This window comes from Amblyomma mixtum, chromosome 9 (assembly GCF_055824585.1).
Source record: "Amblyomma mixtum isolate Tamu chromosome 9, ASM5582458v1, whole genome shotgun sequence".
Lineage (NCBI taxonomy): Eukaryota > Metazoa > Arthropoda > Arachnida > Ixodida > Ixodidae > Amblyomma > Amblyomma mixtum.
Window position 1 is genome coordinate 114,250,829 of NC_143020.1, and position 18,757 is coordinate 114,269,585.

Sequence of the window (18,757 nt, forward strand, 5' to 3'; positions counted from 1 at the left end):
CGCGTGCCGGAATGATTTTGGAATGGCGCCTCCCCTAAAATGCGGCGCTGCCGTAGATGAGGACGCGAAAAAACAGCGCACGACTAAACAGCACGCGTCAAAACAGCACACAAACAGCGCAAGGAGAAAACAGCACAACGACAAAATTTGCGGGAAACTTAAGCTCCGCCTTGAAGGATATGACGCGACACGTTATAGTGAGTACCGTCATGCAGCGGTTCCTCTTGCCCAAACAATTACCGTGAAAGACCCCAGTGCATACATGCGCGTATGCCGCCGCGGTGGCTCAGTGGTTGTGGCGCTCGGCTGCTGACCCGAAAGACGCGGGTTCGATCCCGGCCGCGGCGGCTGAATTTCGACGGAGGCAAATTTCTAGAGGCCCGTGTGCTGTGCGATGTCATTATTATCCGGAGCCCTTCACTGCGGCGTCCCTCATAGCCTGAGTCGCTTTGGGACGTTAAACCCCAAATTTTGACGTTTATTCCTCCCCAACTACTTTCTTGAGCGCGCGGATAATTTCGCACACTATTTGTACTTTTCAGGAGAAATGTAACCACATAGATGTGTCTGTGCCCTGGTAACAAATATAGTTACATGTCCACAGTTTAGGACGATACGCCTCAGTGGGCACCCTGATTCGTAGGCGGAGCTAGGATGAGATTCTTAATATCAGTGTTGTGGCTTTTTATTTAAAGCCCCAAAACTGCCCCGCGGATTATTTTCTTCTGCGGAAAGATCCGGATGATGAACTGCGGCCAAGAAGTAACAGATATATAGGTAGAAAAAGAAGAAGCAGCTGGAGTAAAAGACGATGAAGGTTTCTAGACAGAAAATTTTCTTATGCTGCACCTTGGCCAATCCCCCCACGTGGGTATGTGCCATTATAAAGAGGTGAAGAAGAAGAAGAAGAAGTAGTAGAATAAAGAAGACTCGAAAACTGGGCTTGCTGGCATTCAATCTGAGTGCACAGTATCAATGAATAGCACTATCTCCCTCAACAGGGAGTTTACAAGGGCCCCCCGTTCCACCTACAAAGAAGGCTAAGCTTTTCTGTGGGGTAACCAGTTCAGGGCACTTGATATACAACCGAATCGACCGTGGCCATTTTGTCGACAAGGAGGTTTATGGTTTATGGAGGTTTAACGTCCCAAAGCGAATCAGGTTATGAGGGACGCCGTAGTGAAGGGCTCCGGAAATTTTGACTACCTGGGCTTCTTTAACGTGCACTGACATCGAATCGGGCCTCTGTAATTTCGCCTCCATCGATATTCGACCGCCGCGGCCGGGATCGAACCCGCGTCTTTCGGGTCAGCAGCCGAGTGCCATAACCACTGATCCACTGCGGCGGCTGGGCAAGAAAAAGACACGGCGCAAGCTTCAAGTTAAAATCGGGAAGCCCTGGACTATTGGGGTGAAACCAAGAATGGAAACGAAATGGAAAAAAAATCGCTTCAATGCTTTCGATGCGTGCTAATTACTCCCTTCAGCTGCACTAACTCTCAGCCTCAGCAAGATCGTCATTTATGTCATAAGAAAAAAACGGTGCGCCGACGGAGGTATGCAAAGCGTGCATGGGCTGAGTTCATGACCATTGCCGTCAGGACCTGGCGTCCTCGTACGAGGACACACTGCCATTATTCGATATCAGCATATGCGCCCAACAACTTTACATTTTAGGACTCCCTCGCTGGTAAAGAAGCTTAGTAAAGCAATTAATTGGATTGGAAAACGTTTATTGTCAGCACTGAGCCCTAGTGGGTATTATACTAGGTGGCTTCGAGCCCATGGCTCTTGGCGACCTTGTGAGCCCACTCAGTGGCCCGGACTTGCGTCAACGGGTCTGAGCTGGCCAGTATAGCCTCCCACCGCTCTAGAGAAGGGACTGGTAGTAGGTCCGCCGGTGGCGGCGCCTTTTTGCAGCTCCATAAAATGTGGTCATATCCGGCTATCTCGCCGCATTGTTTGCAAGTAGCGTTGTATTGTGTTGGATACATGTGTGCTAGTCTCGACGGGCTAAAGAAGGCTCGCGTCTGGAGCCGACGCCACGTTACCTCCTGGCTTTTGTCGAGCTTTTTGTCTGGTGGCGGATAGATCCTCCTTTCCAGTTTAAACTGATTGGTGTATTCGTGAAATGATATGAATGCATCTCTCGTGAAATTTGGGGACTCGACCCGACTCACTGCTCGGCTGACATAACCTCGAGCTATACTGTGAGCCAACTCGTTTCCCCTGTTCCCCGAGTGTGCCGGCACCCATATTAGTTCCACCTCTCTTTGGTCCCAGTCTTTATGTCTTAATATTCGTTCTGCCTCCTGGGAGATCATACCCCGCGCAAAATTGTTGATAGCCACCTTGGAGTCGCTAATTATGGTGACTGCTTTGGTGCTGGCCATTGCCATGGCGATAGCCGCCTCCTCCGCTGTCCCTGAGTTTTTTGTTTTGACCGAACCGGCCGTTAATGTTTCACCCGAGTCGTTCACGGCCACGACCACGAAGGAGTCGCCTCCTTCGTATTCCGCCGCGTCTACATAGGTTGTGTGTTCCGAGCCTTCGAGCTTGGCTTCAAGGGCCTTTGCTCTGGCTCTCCTCCTGCCTTCGTGAAAAGCAGGGTGCATGTTTTTTGGAAGTGGTTTAATAGTGAGTAATTTTCTAACTTTGGTCTGTAATTTTGCCTGCGCGTTTCTTTCCGGAATTTTATCATGTAATCCTAGGTTGCTCAGGATCTTTCTCCCCGGGGGTGAGGTCGCAAGCCTCCTTAATTGCGCAAATATATGTGCCTCGCATAGTTCCGTGGTGGTGTTGTAGATCCCCAGTTTAAGAAGTCTTTCCGTAGGAGTGCAGTGGGGCAGCCCCAATGCTGCTTTATATGCCTGCCTTATGATCCCATCTATTTTGTTCTGTTCCGCCAGCCCTAGCTTGAGGTAGGGAACGGCGTAAACTATTCTGCTTATCACGAAAGCCTGAACCATTCGGCAGAGATCTTTCTCTTTGACTCCCCGTCTTTTGTTAGCTATTCGCCTTATGAGCCTGGTTGTCATGTTAATTGTGGACTTAAGCCTGTTTATTGTCTCTGTGTTCTTTCTATTGTCCTGTATTATAAGTCCTAGGATCCTGATTTTGTCAACTCTGGCTACCGGAGTCTCATTTACCAGTACGTGAATGTCTCCTGCGTTGGTATCGCGTTTGCTAGCCCCCCGGATCACCAGAAGTTCGGATTTGCTTGGCGAGCATTTTAGTCCTGCCCATTCTGCGTATTCCTGGACAATATCGATCGCGTGTTGGAGATTTTGTTCTATTTCACCATCGTTTCCTGTATGCGTCCATATTGTTATGTCATCCGCATATAGCGTATGGTTTATACCTTCGACAGTCTTCAATAGCGGCGGTAGGTTCTTCAACGCCAGGTTGAATAAGAAAGGAGAGAGCACTGAGCCCTGCGGAGTTCCCCTATCTCCCAGCTTAATAGTTTCTGACTGGATATCTCCTAGATTTATTTCTGCGGTTCTGCCGGTTAGAAAGTCCCTTACGTAATCGTAGGTCCGCTTTCCAGGGGTAATCTCCGCCAGATTAGTTAGTATGACCTCGTGTTTGACGTTATCGAAGGCTTTATGTAGGTCTAGGCCCAGTATAGTTTTGGCGCCCCCTTTGTTGGGCGGGTCTATGATGTCTGCTTTGAGCTGGAGCATGACGTCCTGCGTGGACAACTTGCTCCTGAAGCCTAGCATCGTTTCAGGAAATACCTCCCTTTCCTCTGCGTATTCCTGGAGTCTGTTTAATATGACATGTTCCATCAGCTTCCCCAGGCAGGACGTTAGCGATATCGGCCTGAGGTTGCCCACTTCAAGTTTCTTCCCGGGTTTTGGAATAAAGATTACTTTGGCATGTTTCCATTGTGAAGGTAGACTACCTCGTTTCCATATCTCATTTAGGTAATCTGTGACTGCCGTGACCGAGACTAGATCTAGGTTCCTTAGCATTTTGTTGGTTACCCCATCTGCCCCCGCTGCCGACGTGGTTCTTAGTTGACTCATTGCTCTCCATACCTCCGCTATCGAGATGTCCTCATCTAGCTGTGTGTTCTCTGCTCCTTGGTAAGCTGGAGATGAACCCCCTTTGTCTGTGTTAAGGTACCTGCTCTTCAGTTCCCCTATTAGGTCCGCGGCTGTTCCCTGGTATTTGTGAATCAATCGTTTAAGCTGCCCTTGTGCCGCCGACTTTGTTTGTCCTGGGTCTAGTAAGTGGCGAAGAAGATGCCACGTGTTCTTGCACCCTAGCTTTCCATTCATTTCATCGCAAATTTGTCCCCAGTGTTGACGCTGAAGCTCGTTTGTGTAGTCTTCTATCTGTTTTTCGAGTGTCGATATTCTCTTCTTTAGCCTTCTATTGTGTTTCTGTTTTTTCCACCTCTTCAAGAGGCTCTCGTGGGCTTCCCACATGTGGGCTAGCCTCGAGTCTGTGATGTCATGTTCGGTGGTTGGGGTCTGTCTAGTGTGACTGTTTACGTCTTTTTTGAGTGTCTCAACCCATTGATTTAGATCCGATATCTCCCTCGGAGCGGTTCTGTCCCGGACTTTTCGGAGGGTGTCCCAGTCTGTCAGCTTCGTTTCGCGCAGCTTCCCCTTCATCGGCCTGGTTTGTGTTTCAATCTCTATGATGTAGTGATCGCTACCCAAGGTGTGTCCTGTGTTTGACCATCGTTCACCCTCGAGGTCTTTGCCTAGCGTCAAGTCTGGGGACGTGTCTACGCTGACGCTATTGCCTATCCTCGTGGGGTCTTGCGGGTTGTTTAGTAGCGTGAGCCTTAAGTTTTGGATTTCTGTCCATAGTTTGTTTCCCTTAGGGGAGGCCGTTCGATATCCCCATGCCGGATGCGGGGCGTTGAAGTCCCCCGTGATTACTAATCTGTCGTGTCCGGTCGCTGTGTTGAATGCAGCGAAAGACGCACACGGTACTTTTAGACTTCGTTTATTTAAAGCTGAAGAGGGTGCGACCAGCGTCGACCGAGGCAGGAGCCGAACTGGCCGCCCGAAGAAAGGAGGGAGTGGAGAAGCGTCCACGGCGGGGAGTGGCTTCCCAGAACAGGAGGAGGGTGCGGGGGCGCACCGTGGGGGGGCATCCGGCGACAGCGTGCGACGAGGGGCAAGCGGTCGTTAGGAGGAGGATTGAGTGGTCGTTAGGAGGAGGATGCGAACTGTCGTTAGGAGGGGAATGCGAGTGGTCGTTAGGAGGGGGCGCACACACACAAAAGCAATAAGGGGACACAACACTTCCTTCCCCCTTAGAAAGTTGCCTGGTATCGTGCAGGGGGTCGGCGCTCACGCGTGGAGGCGCGCTGGCTTTGTGCGCTCGGGGGAGAAACACTTGTAGGCTGGCTGTTGTTCGCTGTGTCTCCTAGGTCTGTCCTGGGCGAAGTCTCTTCTTCCGGGAAAAGGTGCCAGGCTATGTGGGAAGATGGTGCACGTGTTCTCTCCGCTGGCGGACAGCTCTCAGACGGCGTCGTAAATCTACGCAGCTGGTTGAGATGTCGGCGTGCTACTGTGCCATGTATGTTGACGAGCCAAGAGCGCAGGCCTATGCGTCTGACAATTGTAGCTTCCTCCCAGCGTGGCTTTTTCAGAAACTGTCGGGCGAGGACGCGCTGCCCCTCATTAAGCGTGCCGCAGCGCGGAATTGCTTTTTCTTCCCGGAACGTCTCTGCCTTTGGCTCGGGGAGGATGGCTGTGAGCTGGGTTCGCATTTCACGCTCGAACATCATTTTCGAGGGGGTCTCGCCTGTTGTGCTCTGAACCGTCGTGTGCTGCTTGAAGAGAAAGCGCGCAAGGCGGCGCTGCAGCGAGCCTGTCTGATCTCTTTCAAGGGCGCGTTTTAGCTCGGCTACGTAGCGCTCGGCTTGTCCGTTTGTCGCTGGGTGGTAGGGGGCCGATGTAACTGATGAGATCCCGTTGTCGCGATAAAACTTGAGGATCTCCGCAGACACAAACGGTGTTCCGTTGTCCGACACTACCTTGCGCGGCAGGCCGAACGTTGCAAATAGTGATCGGAGGTTGTCAATGACTGCTGCCGAAGTCGTCTGTCCCATTTGCCTTATCTCAAGCCACTTTGTGTAGGCATCTACGACCACAAGGAAAGTGCAGCCATCAATTGGTCCTGCAAAATCAATGTGCAGTGTGTGCCATGGTGTGTCTGGCTTTTCCCATTCTGGGACAGGAGCTTTCGGCGGGGCGCTCCGGCTGCTCTGGCAAGGCTTGCATTCTCGCACCACTGTTTCGATGTCGTTGTCAATGCCAGGCCACCACATGTAGCTTCTGGCACACTTTTTCATTGCAACGATGCCCCGATGTCCGGCGTGGATGAGAGACATAGCTTGTGCGCGTAGTTCTCTCGGCATCACAACTCGGGACCCAAATATGATGCAGCCGCGATGGGTGCTCAACTCTGTAGCTCGCCTGCGGTAAGCGTCGAAGTTGTCCCCTTTGAGTTTATGCACGTTGCCTTGTTGAACAGCTGTGTAAACTAGCCGGAGAGCTGCGCACTTCTGCGTAGATGCTGCAACTGTGCCTGCTGTAAGCGGAGGTTCTGGCAGTGCTTCGAACATCAGAACGTCTCCTGGTGGAAATGGTTCGTCAACAGTTGCGTCTAGTGGCAGACGGCTTAGCGCATCGGCGTTTTGATGTTTACCAACCATGTTCTGGCTCGGCGTCTGGTGTATGCCGCATATCATCACGCCTAGTGGAGAAAACCAGTTTCTCCCTAGAAGGCTTGATCCTGTGCCCTTCACAACAAGCAGAGGTAGCGTATGGGTCTGGCCGTTGTAGTTAACCTGCACGTTGGCAGAGCCCAATAGTGGCAGATTCTGTCCTGACCACGTTCGCAGCTAGGTGCGTGTCGTCTTGTTGCAGGGCGGGTGCGTCAGATGGCCATGAAGTTCGGAACGTGTCCTCACTGATCAGAGTACAGGCTGCGCCGGAGTCCACCTCGAACTTAATCAGCTGGTGATGTACGCTTACTTCTGTAAAAATCTTCGGTCGCGTGCCGAGATTCATGGTGTTCAGGTCGTACCACACAGATGGTGTTGCTGATGTTGTTCCATGGAGATCAGATAGCGGCGTATTCTCTGAGGCGTTGACGCTGTGATTAGGCTGGGAAGGTGACTTTATCTTGGCAAGTCTCCGTTTCGTAATGCATGCTCTTTCGATATGCCCTCGCTTGTGGCAAAAATTACACGTGGCTGACTGGAATCGACATCCCTGGGGGTTGTGTTGGTCGTCACACCGCCAGCAGCGTTGTGCCTTTTTGACCGATTTTACAACAACAGAAGGCTTGCGCACCTGGTTGCTTGTCTGGTGTACCGGCTCGGTGTTCCGGCGAATCCCTCTCTGCTGGTGACCGGCGCTCTCCGCTCGAACGGCGATGTCGTAAGCTTTGCTGAATGTGAGGTCCTTCTCAGCGAACAGGCGCTGCTGCAGTGACTCGTCACTCAGTCCGCACACAAATCTGTCGCGTAACATCACGTCCAAGGGGAGCATGGTGGTGTTAGCAGAAGAAGCTGCGTCTCCCTCCTGCCCGGTAGCTGTTGTCGACAGCGTTCCAAAATTGCAGTCGGCAGCGAGCTTCTTGAGCGCGGCTACGTAGGCGCTCACAGTTTCTCCTCCCAGTTGATCTCGTCGTTGGAAGCGAGCCCGGCTGTAGACCTCGGATGGCCTTGGGTCGTAGTGCTTTTGCAGCGCTTTTACGATGTCGTCGTAAGACACTGCCGCTGGTGTGCTTGGCTGAATAAGGGCGCAGACAGTATCGTAGGTCTGCTCCCCGCACAGCGTCAGCAGGTTGGCCCTCTTCAAGGCTGGGTCTGTGATGTTGTTAGCTTCAAAGTAGAACTGAAGGCGTCCAACCCACGATGACCACGATGAGCCGTTGAACTCTGGTATCTGATTGGGAAACCCTCGCGTAGCCATGGCTTGTCAATAGCGTTGCGTAGCGCGGGTCGAATCCACTTTCTCGTCGCCACTGTCGTGTCCGGTCGCTGTGTTGAATGCAGCGAAAGACGCACACGGTACTTTTAGACTTCGTTTATTTAAAGCTGAAGAGGGTGCGACCAGCGTCGACCGAGGCAGGAGCCGAACTGGCCGCCCGAAGAAAGGAGGGAGTGGAGAAGCGTCCACGGCGGGGAGTGGCTTCCCAGAACAGGAGGAGGGTGCGGGGGCGCACCGTGGGGGGGCATCCGGCGACAGCGTGCGACGAGGGGCAAGCGGTCGTTAGGAGGAGGATTGAGTGGTCGTTAGGAGGAGGATGCGAACTGTCGTTAGGAGGGGAATGCGAGTGGTCGTTAGGAGGGGGCGCACACACACAAAAGCAATAAGGGGACACAACATAATCCCTTCTTATAAGATAGTCTAATGGCTTTACGTAATAGGTCCGCCAGCCCTGTGCCCCGGTTTTTCGGTGAGTTGTATATATTCAGAATAAAGAGACTGTTGTCCCCCTTTCTGTTTGGGATTATTTCTAACATCACGTAGTCCTCGCTTGTGTTTTCGAGTGCGTGTTGTGTTGCCGTTAGATTTCTATGCACTAGCGTGGCCGTGAACGACTTGGGTTTGTGCTCTTTTTGCACTTCTAGCGGGGTGTACGCGGCGTAGCCATTTAATTTGACCATGCCGCTTGCCTCCTGCAGCGTGATTACGTCCGGTGTGGTTATGTTTTTTTGAATGTGTGCCTGCAGGTTCCATCTTTTGGACTGGAAGCCTCTGCAGTTCCACTGCCAGATTCTAATTTGTTGGCTAGGGGCCATGATGTCCTATAGAGGCTGCTGCTGCGGTTGCAGCGAGGGGAGGGTGTTGCCGGCAACAGGGGGAAGCCTGGCTTCTATGTTTGCTAGTTGTTCCAGAATTTGCTGGAAGCAACCCATGGTTCGTTCCCTGAACGTGACGAATTCCGCCGTCAGATTGTCAGCACGTTCGGCTATTTTGTCTACCCTAGCGGTAAGGGCATCAATTCTAGCGTCTTGAGCGTCAACCCGCTTCAATAGTGTGTTCATGTCCGGCCTAACGTTCATGTGGGTTTTAGCCGATGCGTCCTCGTTAGGACTTTCTGCCGCCTTTTTGGGAGTACTGTCGTCTGTGTTTCTCTCTCTGGGTAGAGGTCTTTTCAAGGGGACTCTGGTGTCTGTATCCATTGCGTTTTGAATGTCTCCCCCTTCATATGTGTCACGCGGGGGCGCCTGACTCGCGTTTTGTGATTGTTGCAAAGGAGGTTTTTTGACCACCTTCGGCTGTTTTGTGTTAGCGTTAATGAGTTTCCTCAGCTCCGCCATTTCCTTCTTTATGGTGTCTAGCTCTCTGTCTCTCTTAGCGAGCTGCTCTACCAGTTCCTTCTCCCGAGCGGTTTCCCAAGAAGAGGCCTTATCTGGCCAGCTCACCTTTTTGCCCGCGTCTCTGTCCTTGCTTGAGCCTCTTCCTCTGCTCGAGCTGCTCTCTCTGTCAGGACCCGAGCTGGCGCCTCCGGTCCCCGGTAATGGTGGGAAGGAGCTCGATCTGCTTCTCCCCCGGTGGCCTTGGCGGGTGCCGCTGTGGTCCCTGGTCTTCGGTCTTGGTTGGTGTCCGGAGTCAAGTTGCCCCAGGTCGTTCTTGGCTTTAAAAGGTGCTTTCTTTGCCAGCCGATACTTGCAATTCCGGCTGCCGGTGTTGTGTGGCCCCCGCATACGATGCATTCGGGCTTGCATGTCGGCAGTTCTCCCTCCGGTGGGTCTGGATGGTCTTCGCCGCATCTGCGGCAACGCTTTACCCATGGCTTATAGCACACATCCGTCCTGTGTCCCGTCTTCCTGCAGTTGTAGCAGGTCTCTACCCGCTCTCGGTACGGGTAGACGATGAACACTGATCCCCAGTAGAAGACTTGTCTGGGAAGCTTTTTCTCTCCAAAGGTGATGAGAATAGATCTGGACTTGCCAATTCTTCCGGCGTTGAGTACTTCGATGTCCGGGTTGCGTTTGATGAATCCTTGACGGACTTCTTCCGGTGTTCCGATATCATAGGCGTTGTATACCACGCCCTTAATTGCGTCGTCGGGAGCCGCGACGTAGGGTGCCATGGCGAGGGTCTTTTCCCCGATAACTATCGTCTTTATCCTCGCGTAGGTGCTCGCGCGTTGACGATTCGGTGTGCTGATCGTGTACGTGTTGTTCACGGAGTTGATTCTTGAAGTGTCTTCGTCCAGGACATCTCCGTATGGTAGTTGCACGGCCGCGCAGGTGGCCTGCAGTAGGTGACGTGGCACGTAATCGTTCAAGTTCCAGCCTCTGGGCCTGAAGATTATTTTATAGTCGCTCTCCGGGAGCTTCGGCATTGGTGCCCTTTTTCGGATGTTCGGGTCTTGCCTCTTTTTCTGAGTGGCAGTCGATTTCTTCACCCCGGCGCCGTGATCGCCAGCGTTCCCGCCGAAATTCGCGGCGGCGTTCGTGCCAGCGTTTCCGCTGGCGTTTCCAGGCTTCCCGCCTTTTTTCTTCATGCGGTCGTGCATGCTGAGAACGGTCTCCCACTCACCGTTCTCAAATTCCGAGGGTGCCAGTTCATCTCCGTCGACGGCGTTGATCATCGTGGTGGTCACGGGGCCGCCCCAGGGGCCGGCTCCCGTCGATGCACGGGTAGCTACGCTAGGTCTGGGCGTTAGGCCTAGCTAGCTCTCACGCGTCCGAGAGGTGAAAAGTCCCATGAAATGTGAAATAGTCCACCGTCTGCCCGAAATCCAGTGTCCCCTTGCACGGAGGGAGAATCCGGATCTGTTCGCGGTAGTTTCCGGCCCGCAGGCCCAAGTTGAACGCCGAAAAACAGCTGCTTGGCGGGAGCGCATGCGACGCACGTCTGCACCGCTCTGACGCGGGTGGACTTTTTTTCAGTAAAGCAATTAAAAAATTCCTTCACATTACGGGTTGCCCTGGCAGTAGAAGACGAAAGTGGCACAAAGCTGCAGAAGACGACGAAGCCGTGCGGAGGGTATAAAAGGCGCCGAGAGTGATGGGGCCAAGCAGAAGAAGCGAACGAAGATGAACCGCGCCGAAGCCTCGCTGACGTGGCGTTCCTCGGTCGGCCATCACTGGCGGAAGACGCGCCGCCGCCGACGCGCCGGGCCCGGTCTCAAGCTCAGCCCTTGCAAGGTTGCGGGCAAGCCAGCCGCGCTCCTCGCAAGGCCTGCAGCGCCACCACCGGCCGTGGCACCGGGCTTCCCCGGGCTGCCTCCACCATCATCAGGCGGCAGGGTCCTCGCGCTACCCGGCGGCTTTGGACATCGCGGACGACCCCCCGAGTCGAGCGGAAAGCCACACGTCGCCGCCCAGCCGTCGTCGTAGGCGGGCTTCTGCAGGACTGCGTCGTCCTCAGGCGTCTTCACGGCGCCTCGCTGCCCTGCAACGCTGCCCCGGCCCGCATACCCGCCCGGAAGGCGCTGGCTGCGTCTTGTGTCCCGCCGCGGAGCGCCTGTGGGTCATCGTTTTGCAGGCGGCCTTCTTGGCGGGACTGAAGCCCCACCGGAGCCCCGTGGGGGAACATCAACTCCTCCGTCCCTCACCCCCGACGCGGCAAGGACGTCGGCCGTTTTCCGGCGGGGCTTCCACCTGCAAGGCGAAGACGTCTTGCCCAGCCATTGTACGGCGTCCCTCGTGTCCAAGTGTCCTGCTCCTGGCGGCCCAATTATTGTCCGTGGAAACGCCGACCGCCAAGGTACAGAGTCCTGGCCGTGGTGTGTGGAAGACGGTGCGTCCTTGCAGCTAGCTGCGCCTTGAGGCGGCGATTCAAAAGAATGGCGCCGAGGAACAAGTCGATACTGAAGCGTTTGTGACCCCCTGAACAATTGAGAGGAATTGGGGGAGGAGGGGGCGGGATGACACAACTGTTAATCTTGTTAATTCATATCGACATCGTCGCCAATACATGCGACGTGTCAACATTTTTTGTATTAGTACGTTATTACGTGCATATTTTGTAACGTATTATATAGGTATATGCATTTCATTACCTGTATGATATATGGTATGGCGCATGACATATGATGTATTTTATATGATTTATGATTTAATGTGGTTTAACGTCCCAAAGCGACTCAGGCTATAAGGGACGCCGTAGTGAACGGCTTCGGAAATTTCGACCACCTAGGGTTCTTTAACCTGCACTGACATCGGGCCTGTATAATTCCGCCTCCATCGAAATTCGATAGTATGGTACGGAATGGTACCTGGAATTTAACATCCCGAAACTGCAAAAAATGGCTGGCGGTTTAGCATTGCTAAGCACGAAGTACTGTGTGCAAGCATGGTTTTTTCACGCGGACACCACCGTCACGTAGCTCAAACTGATAATGAGGTGTCCACAGTGAGGTTTGATGGTGTACAGGGAGCATCTTTTGCGCCGGGTGCGCCACCATGAGCGAACTACCAAGTTCGAGAAGCAGAGGCATATCCTCGGAACTCATTGATCGGCAGAGCATGTACCGTGATGTGTGCATCGTAGAAACCTCGTGTCAAGCAGTGGTCGCATGTACACGGCTGCAGCTGAGCGACTTTATTATGTACTCAGGAGCTATGACATATACGTGTCTACATCTCGTTTCGCTGTGTGATCTTCTACGGGCACAGAGTGAATTTTCTTTACTGGTTAAGGTTAACCTTGTCTTAACTCCTCGTTGCAACGCCTAGTTGCACTTTCGGCATGCCCGTAGGTGTTCTGCTGTTCGAAAGTTGCCCTGTTATGTCCGAAATCAGCCTTACGCCACGGCGGTCAAAACCAACTAGTGGCAGAGATCCCACGAAAACAACGCTGAGAAGTGGGGAGGTGTCATGACGTAATTTGCCAGTGGCTACCAGGACACAGTGGTATTGTTGGCAACGACTTCGCTGCACGAGCGGCACATGGTCCCAATTCCATTATCAAGGGCCGACAGTGCACGACATCTACGAGTGCTTTCCCGGAACATGACTTTGGCGGAATGGACTATGATCTCCGGAGGCTCGGGGTGTCGCTTGCACAGCCACGACGAGTTCTTGCAACTAAAGCTGCCATCAGGTCTTTCCGTCGCCTGTGGTTGTAAGTGGCGCTTGCGAATACTTACTCCCACCTCATCGACATGGCACTCTCTCCAGTATGCGAGCACTGCGGATACGAAGAGACAATACGGCATCTTCTTGGCCGTGAACAAGTCCGTGAGTGCAGCCGTTCCGGTGATTGGATTCCTGGGACCTCGGCCCCATCCTCCTCCTGGGAAGAAAGCCATCAAGGCGCTCTTCAAATACTTGGACACTGGCTTGAGTGGCAGACTATACACTCGTGTGTGCATTGTGTATTGTCATTGAGCAATATGGTTCCCATGGACACGTCCTCTACTGTGCAGTGACCTACCATTCCACTTTCTTTCGCTCCCTTCATTCCCCTCTCCTACGTGTAGGGTATTTCAAATCGGGCACGGTCCCCCTCTCTACATGCCCATACACCCGGCTACAGTGTTCTTGCAATCTGTTTTATGTACAAGCTGCTGTGCATTTTATTTGTTTCATTTCCCGTGGTCTTCTTTGTGCTTTTTTTTTTCTTTAGAGTGGTAAATATACCGCATACCAGGAATAAAACCAGCACTTGCCAGACTTTTTTTTAAACTGCGAAGTTTCTGCTACAGCTGCATGGCTCTCTCGTAACCGTATGGCTGCGCTTGGGTGAATGCTGTAGGAAGTAATTACCCTTAACATGAAACTGTCCAACATTGCTACCAGGCATCGAAGTCTTATTTCAGATCAAAATTTAAAAGCGGCGCTGTCATCAGCAGCAGCGAACTCGTGGCGAAGCTCGGAGTTCGGACGCGTAGGCGAAAATTTCAATGTGAAAAACAATTGTCGATGTCAGCAATGTATTTTCTTTCCTTTTTGTATTTTCTTTCAATAAAGACTACTACTGTTATTCCAAGAAGTCATTTATGTTAACGCATTCTTGTCGCAAACGCTATATAGCTGCTCTAGGCTCCAAACAGACACCTACCCAAGCAGAGCCATGTATCATAAAATGTGGCCGAACAGATACGCGAAAGAGTGCGTGGGGGGGGGGGGGGGGGGGGGGGGTCTACGCCACAACGTACCACGCCACCTGGGGCTGTGAAAAAAGCCCTTTATTACCAAAGATAGCCTTAGTCTAGAGCAGTGAGAGGCCCTCCTGATTGACTCCGACCCGAGCACACAGCTTATGCTGGTGACGAGGGCCAAGGCAGCGGCGGAGGCCAACGGGATCCTGGAATAGGGAAGACCGACCACTGGAGCTCCACATCTATCTATCCCCCACCCCCTACTCCCTAACTCTTCCTTTTGAAACAATAAATGTTTTTACTGCTAATAGGCTCCGAGTCCTTGGCGAGCAGCTCTAGCTTCCACCTAGGCGTTAATTTCGCACAGAAGGCGAAGAACGCTCTCTCTATATTGCCTTTGTTTCCGTTTGGTAGGAACGGAGGAGGTAGGAGTAGAAGGTGTATCTGGGAACGCTGCATCGTCGTACGCGGCCGCAGGAAGCAGGGCGTCGCGTGGTCATCGTGCACTAGAAAAAAAAATACAGCACATTTGTCCTTGTGGTATTGAAAAATTCAGCGACAGATCGGGGGCTGTGAAATTCCGATGGTGGAAGGAGGGAAAGAGGGACATCCAAGCGTCACGAATGCCGTCATTGTTTTCGGACCAATCAGTGGTTGACATTCTGGCTAATTAACGCGGTGCGTTGCCATTACGTCATGAATGACGTCACTCTATTCTAGCCAATCAGCGTGGCGCGCTGTCATGACTTCAGTCGTGACGTCCCTCCAATCTAGCAAGTCGGCGGAGGGACGCGTTGCGCTTGGTGTGTTACACTAACGACACCGATGCCACATAATCCGGTACCGCGTCAGACAGGATGTTTGATGTTGGTCGTGTGTATGTTAATACTGCGTTTGGGGCATCTGGTTGGTTCGTTGTGTTGTTTTTATCCCACTTTTTTACGATTCTGGGAGTAAGTTGCCGGTTCTGGCTTTTTGGAGCACTACTTCGGCTGCCCTTATTGGCAGTCTGTCTACGAAGTCTATGAGGATGATATTCTCCTCGCCAAGTATGCCCTAAGACAAGAGGTCGTAATAGAGAGAGAAAAAAAAGCCATATTTCACCTACGTCATGGCATTCTTATAGATGGGCGCGTAACTGATTGTCCAATATTGCTTCTTGTATAGCAGGTGGTTCTACAGTGGTGTGAACTGTGTTGCGTTTCAATGCTCTCTTATATTGTATGCTCAAAGAAACTTGTTCGTTCATGGTTATATATGCATTTTTTTTGTCTCTTCACTTTCCCTCCCTATAATGACCCTCAAATGAGGGTTGACAGTATTCATAAATAAATAAATAAATAAATAAATAAATAAATAAATAAATAAATAAATAAATAAATAAATAAATACGACGTGACTCTCAGTGCCGTCTGTAGAAGGAGCTAATGTTCGAATACCTGTTACTTTCATACATTTATTTTAATGTCATCGTTTAACATCCGACTGATTTAACGGCGGCGTTAAAAGACTGAAGCATGACATTCGCTTCCTGGTTTTTCTACGGCGGCTCGCAGTGAGAGACAGGAAAAGCTGAGAGAGCCGTCGGTGGGTGCAATAGACCAGTCAGAAATAAACGCAAGCAACGTCAGGAGTGAATCAGTATAGCGCGATTCCATCCTGGCACGTGCCACTTTTGTGGCTTCCATTTTTATACACGTTGGTGGAAACCCAGACTGTTTTGTCGTCAGGTAAGAGCAAGTTTTCGATCGGACGGCTGTCGGGAAAGCAGTCGGGGTCATGAACGCACCAGCAGCGGAGACGTGCCTGTTCCATCGAGCGGGCTGGAGAGAGATTTCAGAATTCCCTTTTGCCATCTTCGAAGCGACCACCAGCCACCTTGTGACCTGAACGAAGATGGATGCATTTTAAAATAATATAGACACCTAACCTTTTGGTGCGTGTATTCTTCTTTGTAATTAGGCGTAAGACATTATACACGGATTACCACGTGGTATCCTCCTACGACCGCTAAATAAATTATAATCGAATTTCTTTCCCGTGCTCTCCTTGATGTTACGATAGCTGTAACATCAAGGAGAGGTTATTGGTCATGTGAGGAATGAAAAACTGCAACTTAATCGATGCTTCTGCATACGTTGTCATCCCGGCTCTTGAGGAAGGCTGCATTCAGCATGGTAGGGAATTAAAACTATGAAGCAGCGATAATATCGATGCTTTTATGAGCCTCACGTGACATAAAACCACTCTTTGACGTCACAACCATCGTTCGGCAGTTGAAACCGAAACCGAAACAGCATGACAGAAAAATTCGATTATAAATAATTCAGCGGTCGTAGGCGAATACCACATGGTGATTCATGCATAGCAGTGTCTTCCACATCATTATAGAGAAGAAAACGTGCCACCAAATTTAGGTGTTTATGCAGTGTTTTAAAATTCTCAGATTTTCTTCTTGATCACGCTCAAAAGGAAGACCGAATTTGGAGGTACACTTAGACGTTTGGTATTAGTATTGATGTAGTTCTCGGGCTAGAAATGTAAACTATAGTCGCCTTCCAGCGATGCCGATCAGTGTCGTTATTATCGCTATCTGTCGGGGTAATTAGCGAAACTGTTGATGCTATACGTTCTACACTTTCTCAGCAGATGGCGACACTAGTCCACTTTGCTACTGCCTACACCTGCTTAGGTGAACATATATACTATAGTTCTTAGAATATACCATTTAATACATTTGCGAGGGCCAGTTTCACAGCTGATTGACGCGGTTTTCCACCTCTACCGTCTTTACTGTCGAGAAATACCAATGCCAAATGCGTTGCTGCGCGAAGCAGGGCACGCAACGCGATATTCGTGATAAAATGAGCTACCGAGCCACGGGAGAGAGAGAGAGAAAAAATGTTTGAAACATGTCGCGTAGCGGAAAACACAATATGCCGATATATATTTATTGACTAGAAAGCAGATAGCTTCTCGCCCGGCACCCCCAACCCTGTGCCGCTAATACCAGAAGCAATGAAGATCCAGATGATTTTGATAAAAACCAAAACGGGCTTTCTTTCTTTCCTTTTTCACGGTTTCAATTTTGCTCGTAATTCTTTGGATTTGCAGCGTTGGTTCGTTTTGAATAGCTCGCTTTCACGATATGCGCTGAGTTGGGAAGCGTTCACTGGTTATTTGCTGACGCTTTCTTGAGCGTGGGCGATAAAAGAAAACCGAAACTCCTCTCAAACTCATCTGAGGCGCAACGGGCGCAACAGGTGGTCCTATGAGGTGGCCGCCATGACAGTCCGCGCGCAGCTCGACAAACTACTTTCGCTTCTACAACCTGCCGCGATTTGGTTTGTTATTCTAAACTCGGTCGAAGGGCGTTTGCTCATTGTGGAACGCACTAGAATGACAACACCGGCGGCGTCAATTACAAGCGAAAGACCGGTCCGCGCGTCGGCCGGCGCCCGCGTAGTTTCCTTTGACCATGTTTTTTTCAACACGAGCTGCCCGACCGGCTCTCTCGACTCGCCGTGCTTTCGACGGTCTTCTTTGGATCCCCTCTCCCGAGATATCACGTGTCTTATCGCGGAAGCCGGCCAGCCGTCTACGCGAGAGAGGCACGAGGAAAAGTTGATAGCTCCTGTGACGCCCGTGGCTCCGAGGTCTCCAGTTTTTCTGGCCGGCGCACTCAGCGAATCACCCGACGCGCTCACCGCTCGCTCAGTTCGATCTCCGTTCTTCTACCGGGTGTGACTACCGCAGCGAACATGTCGTCAGCTCCAGGTGAAGCGACTGTGCTTTCCGGCAGGCAGATTGCCAAGTGAGTACTAGAAGCACGAGCTTTGCGCGTGAAGAAGAAAAAAAATCAGTAAATACGCGCGGCGTCCTGGTAACCCCGCGCTTTGCGCGACAGTTCGCTGAACTCCTGCAGCTCATTTCAGTTTCCCTTGCAACGTGCTTGCGGAATAGTGTGCCACACCTACCAGCCCTGCAACGCTACGAAATACTGTAACTAGGGGAACATCTGCCACAGCTTAGCCATTTAGTCGCACCGCAAAAAAGTTCATCTTGGATCAACTGACGAAACTGGCTTCGCATTTTTTGGAGCGCAGTTGTGGTCGTCATATTTTTCTTGTACTTTTTGTACAGTTGTACTGTTTGTGGCCAGACTGCTTTATTTTTTGCAGATCTGCAACAAAATAAAGCAGTCTGGCCACAAACAGTACACCTGTACAAAAAATACAAGAAAAATATGACGACCACAACTGCGCTCCAAAAAATGCGAGCCAGTTTCGTCAGTTGGCCCAAGATGAGATGTGTTGTCGCTTGTTGGCATAATGTATCTTGTTTGTTACCATTACCCCAGAGTTAAGCACCTGTTGTAAAATATTCCATTGGCTCAGATGCTTCAGTTCAGAGCTGCTACATTTCTGCACACTCATCGTGAATCCAGTTCTTGCTATCTGTAGGACATCCGTTGTGACCTTGTGCTGGCCGTCTGGACGCCTGTCTCTTCTAGACTGCTGATAACACTTTGTGGATGAGATAACAGCGTATAAGAAAACTTGAACGCGTTCCTATCTGAATTGCAGCATGGCGTGGCCTCAGAGGGATAACTGCTAGCAATGTACCAAAACTCCTGCACATGGCCTCGGGATAGGTGGTCAGTGCAGCCTATAAGCCTCAATACTTGTCTCTACATGCAGGGTAACAGTAT

At 51.3% G+C, this 18,757-nt stretch overlaps 2 protein-coding genes across 2 annotated transcripts in view; both read left to right on the forward strand.

Moving 5' to 3' along the window:
- LOC149330824 (uncharacterized) overlaps positions 1-18,757 on the forward strand; it is a 166,439-nt gene that overhangs the window by 71,772 nt on the left and 75,910 nt on the right. The window lies entirely within an intron of this gene.
- Positions 17,665-18,757, forward strand: part of pug (pug C-1-tetrahydrofolate synthase, cytoplasmic) — a 33,040-nt gene continuing 31,947 nt past the window's right edge. Inside the window, exon 1 of the mRNA XM_089561508.1 lies at positions 17,665-17,860. Coding sequence (XP_089417634.1) covers positions 17,808-17,860 — 53 coding nt within the window. The 5' untranslated portion in view covers positions 17,665-17,807. The remainder of the gene's footprint in view (positions 17,861-18,757) is intronic.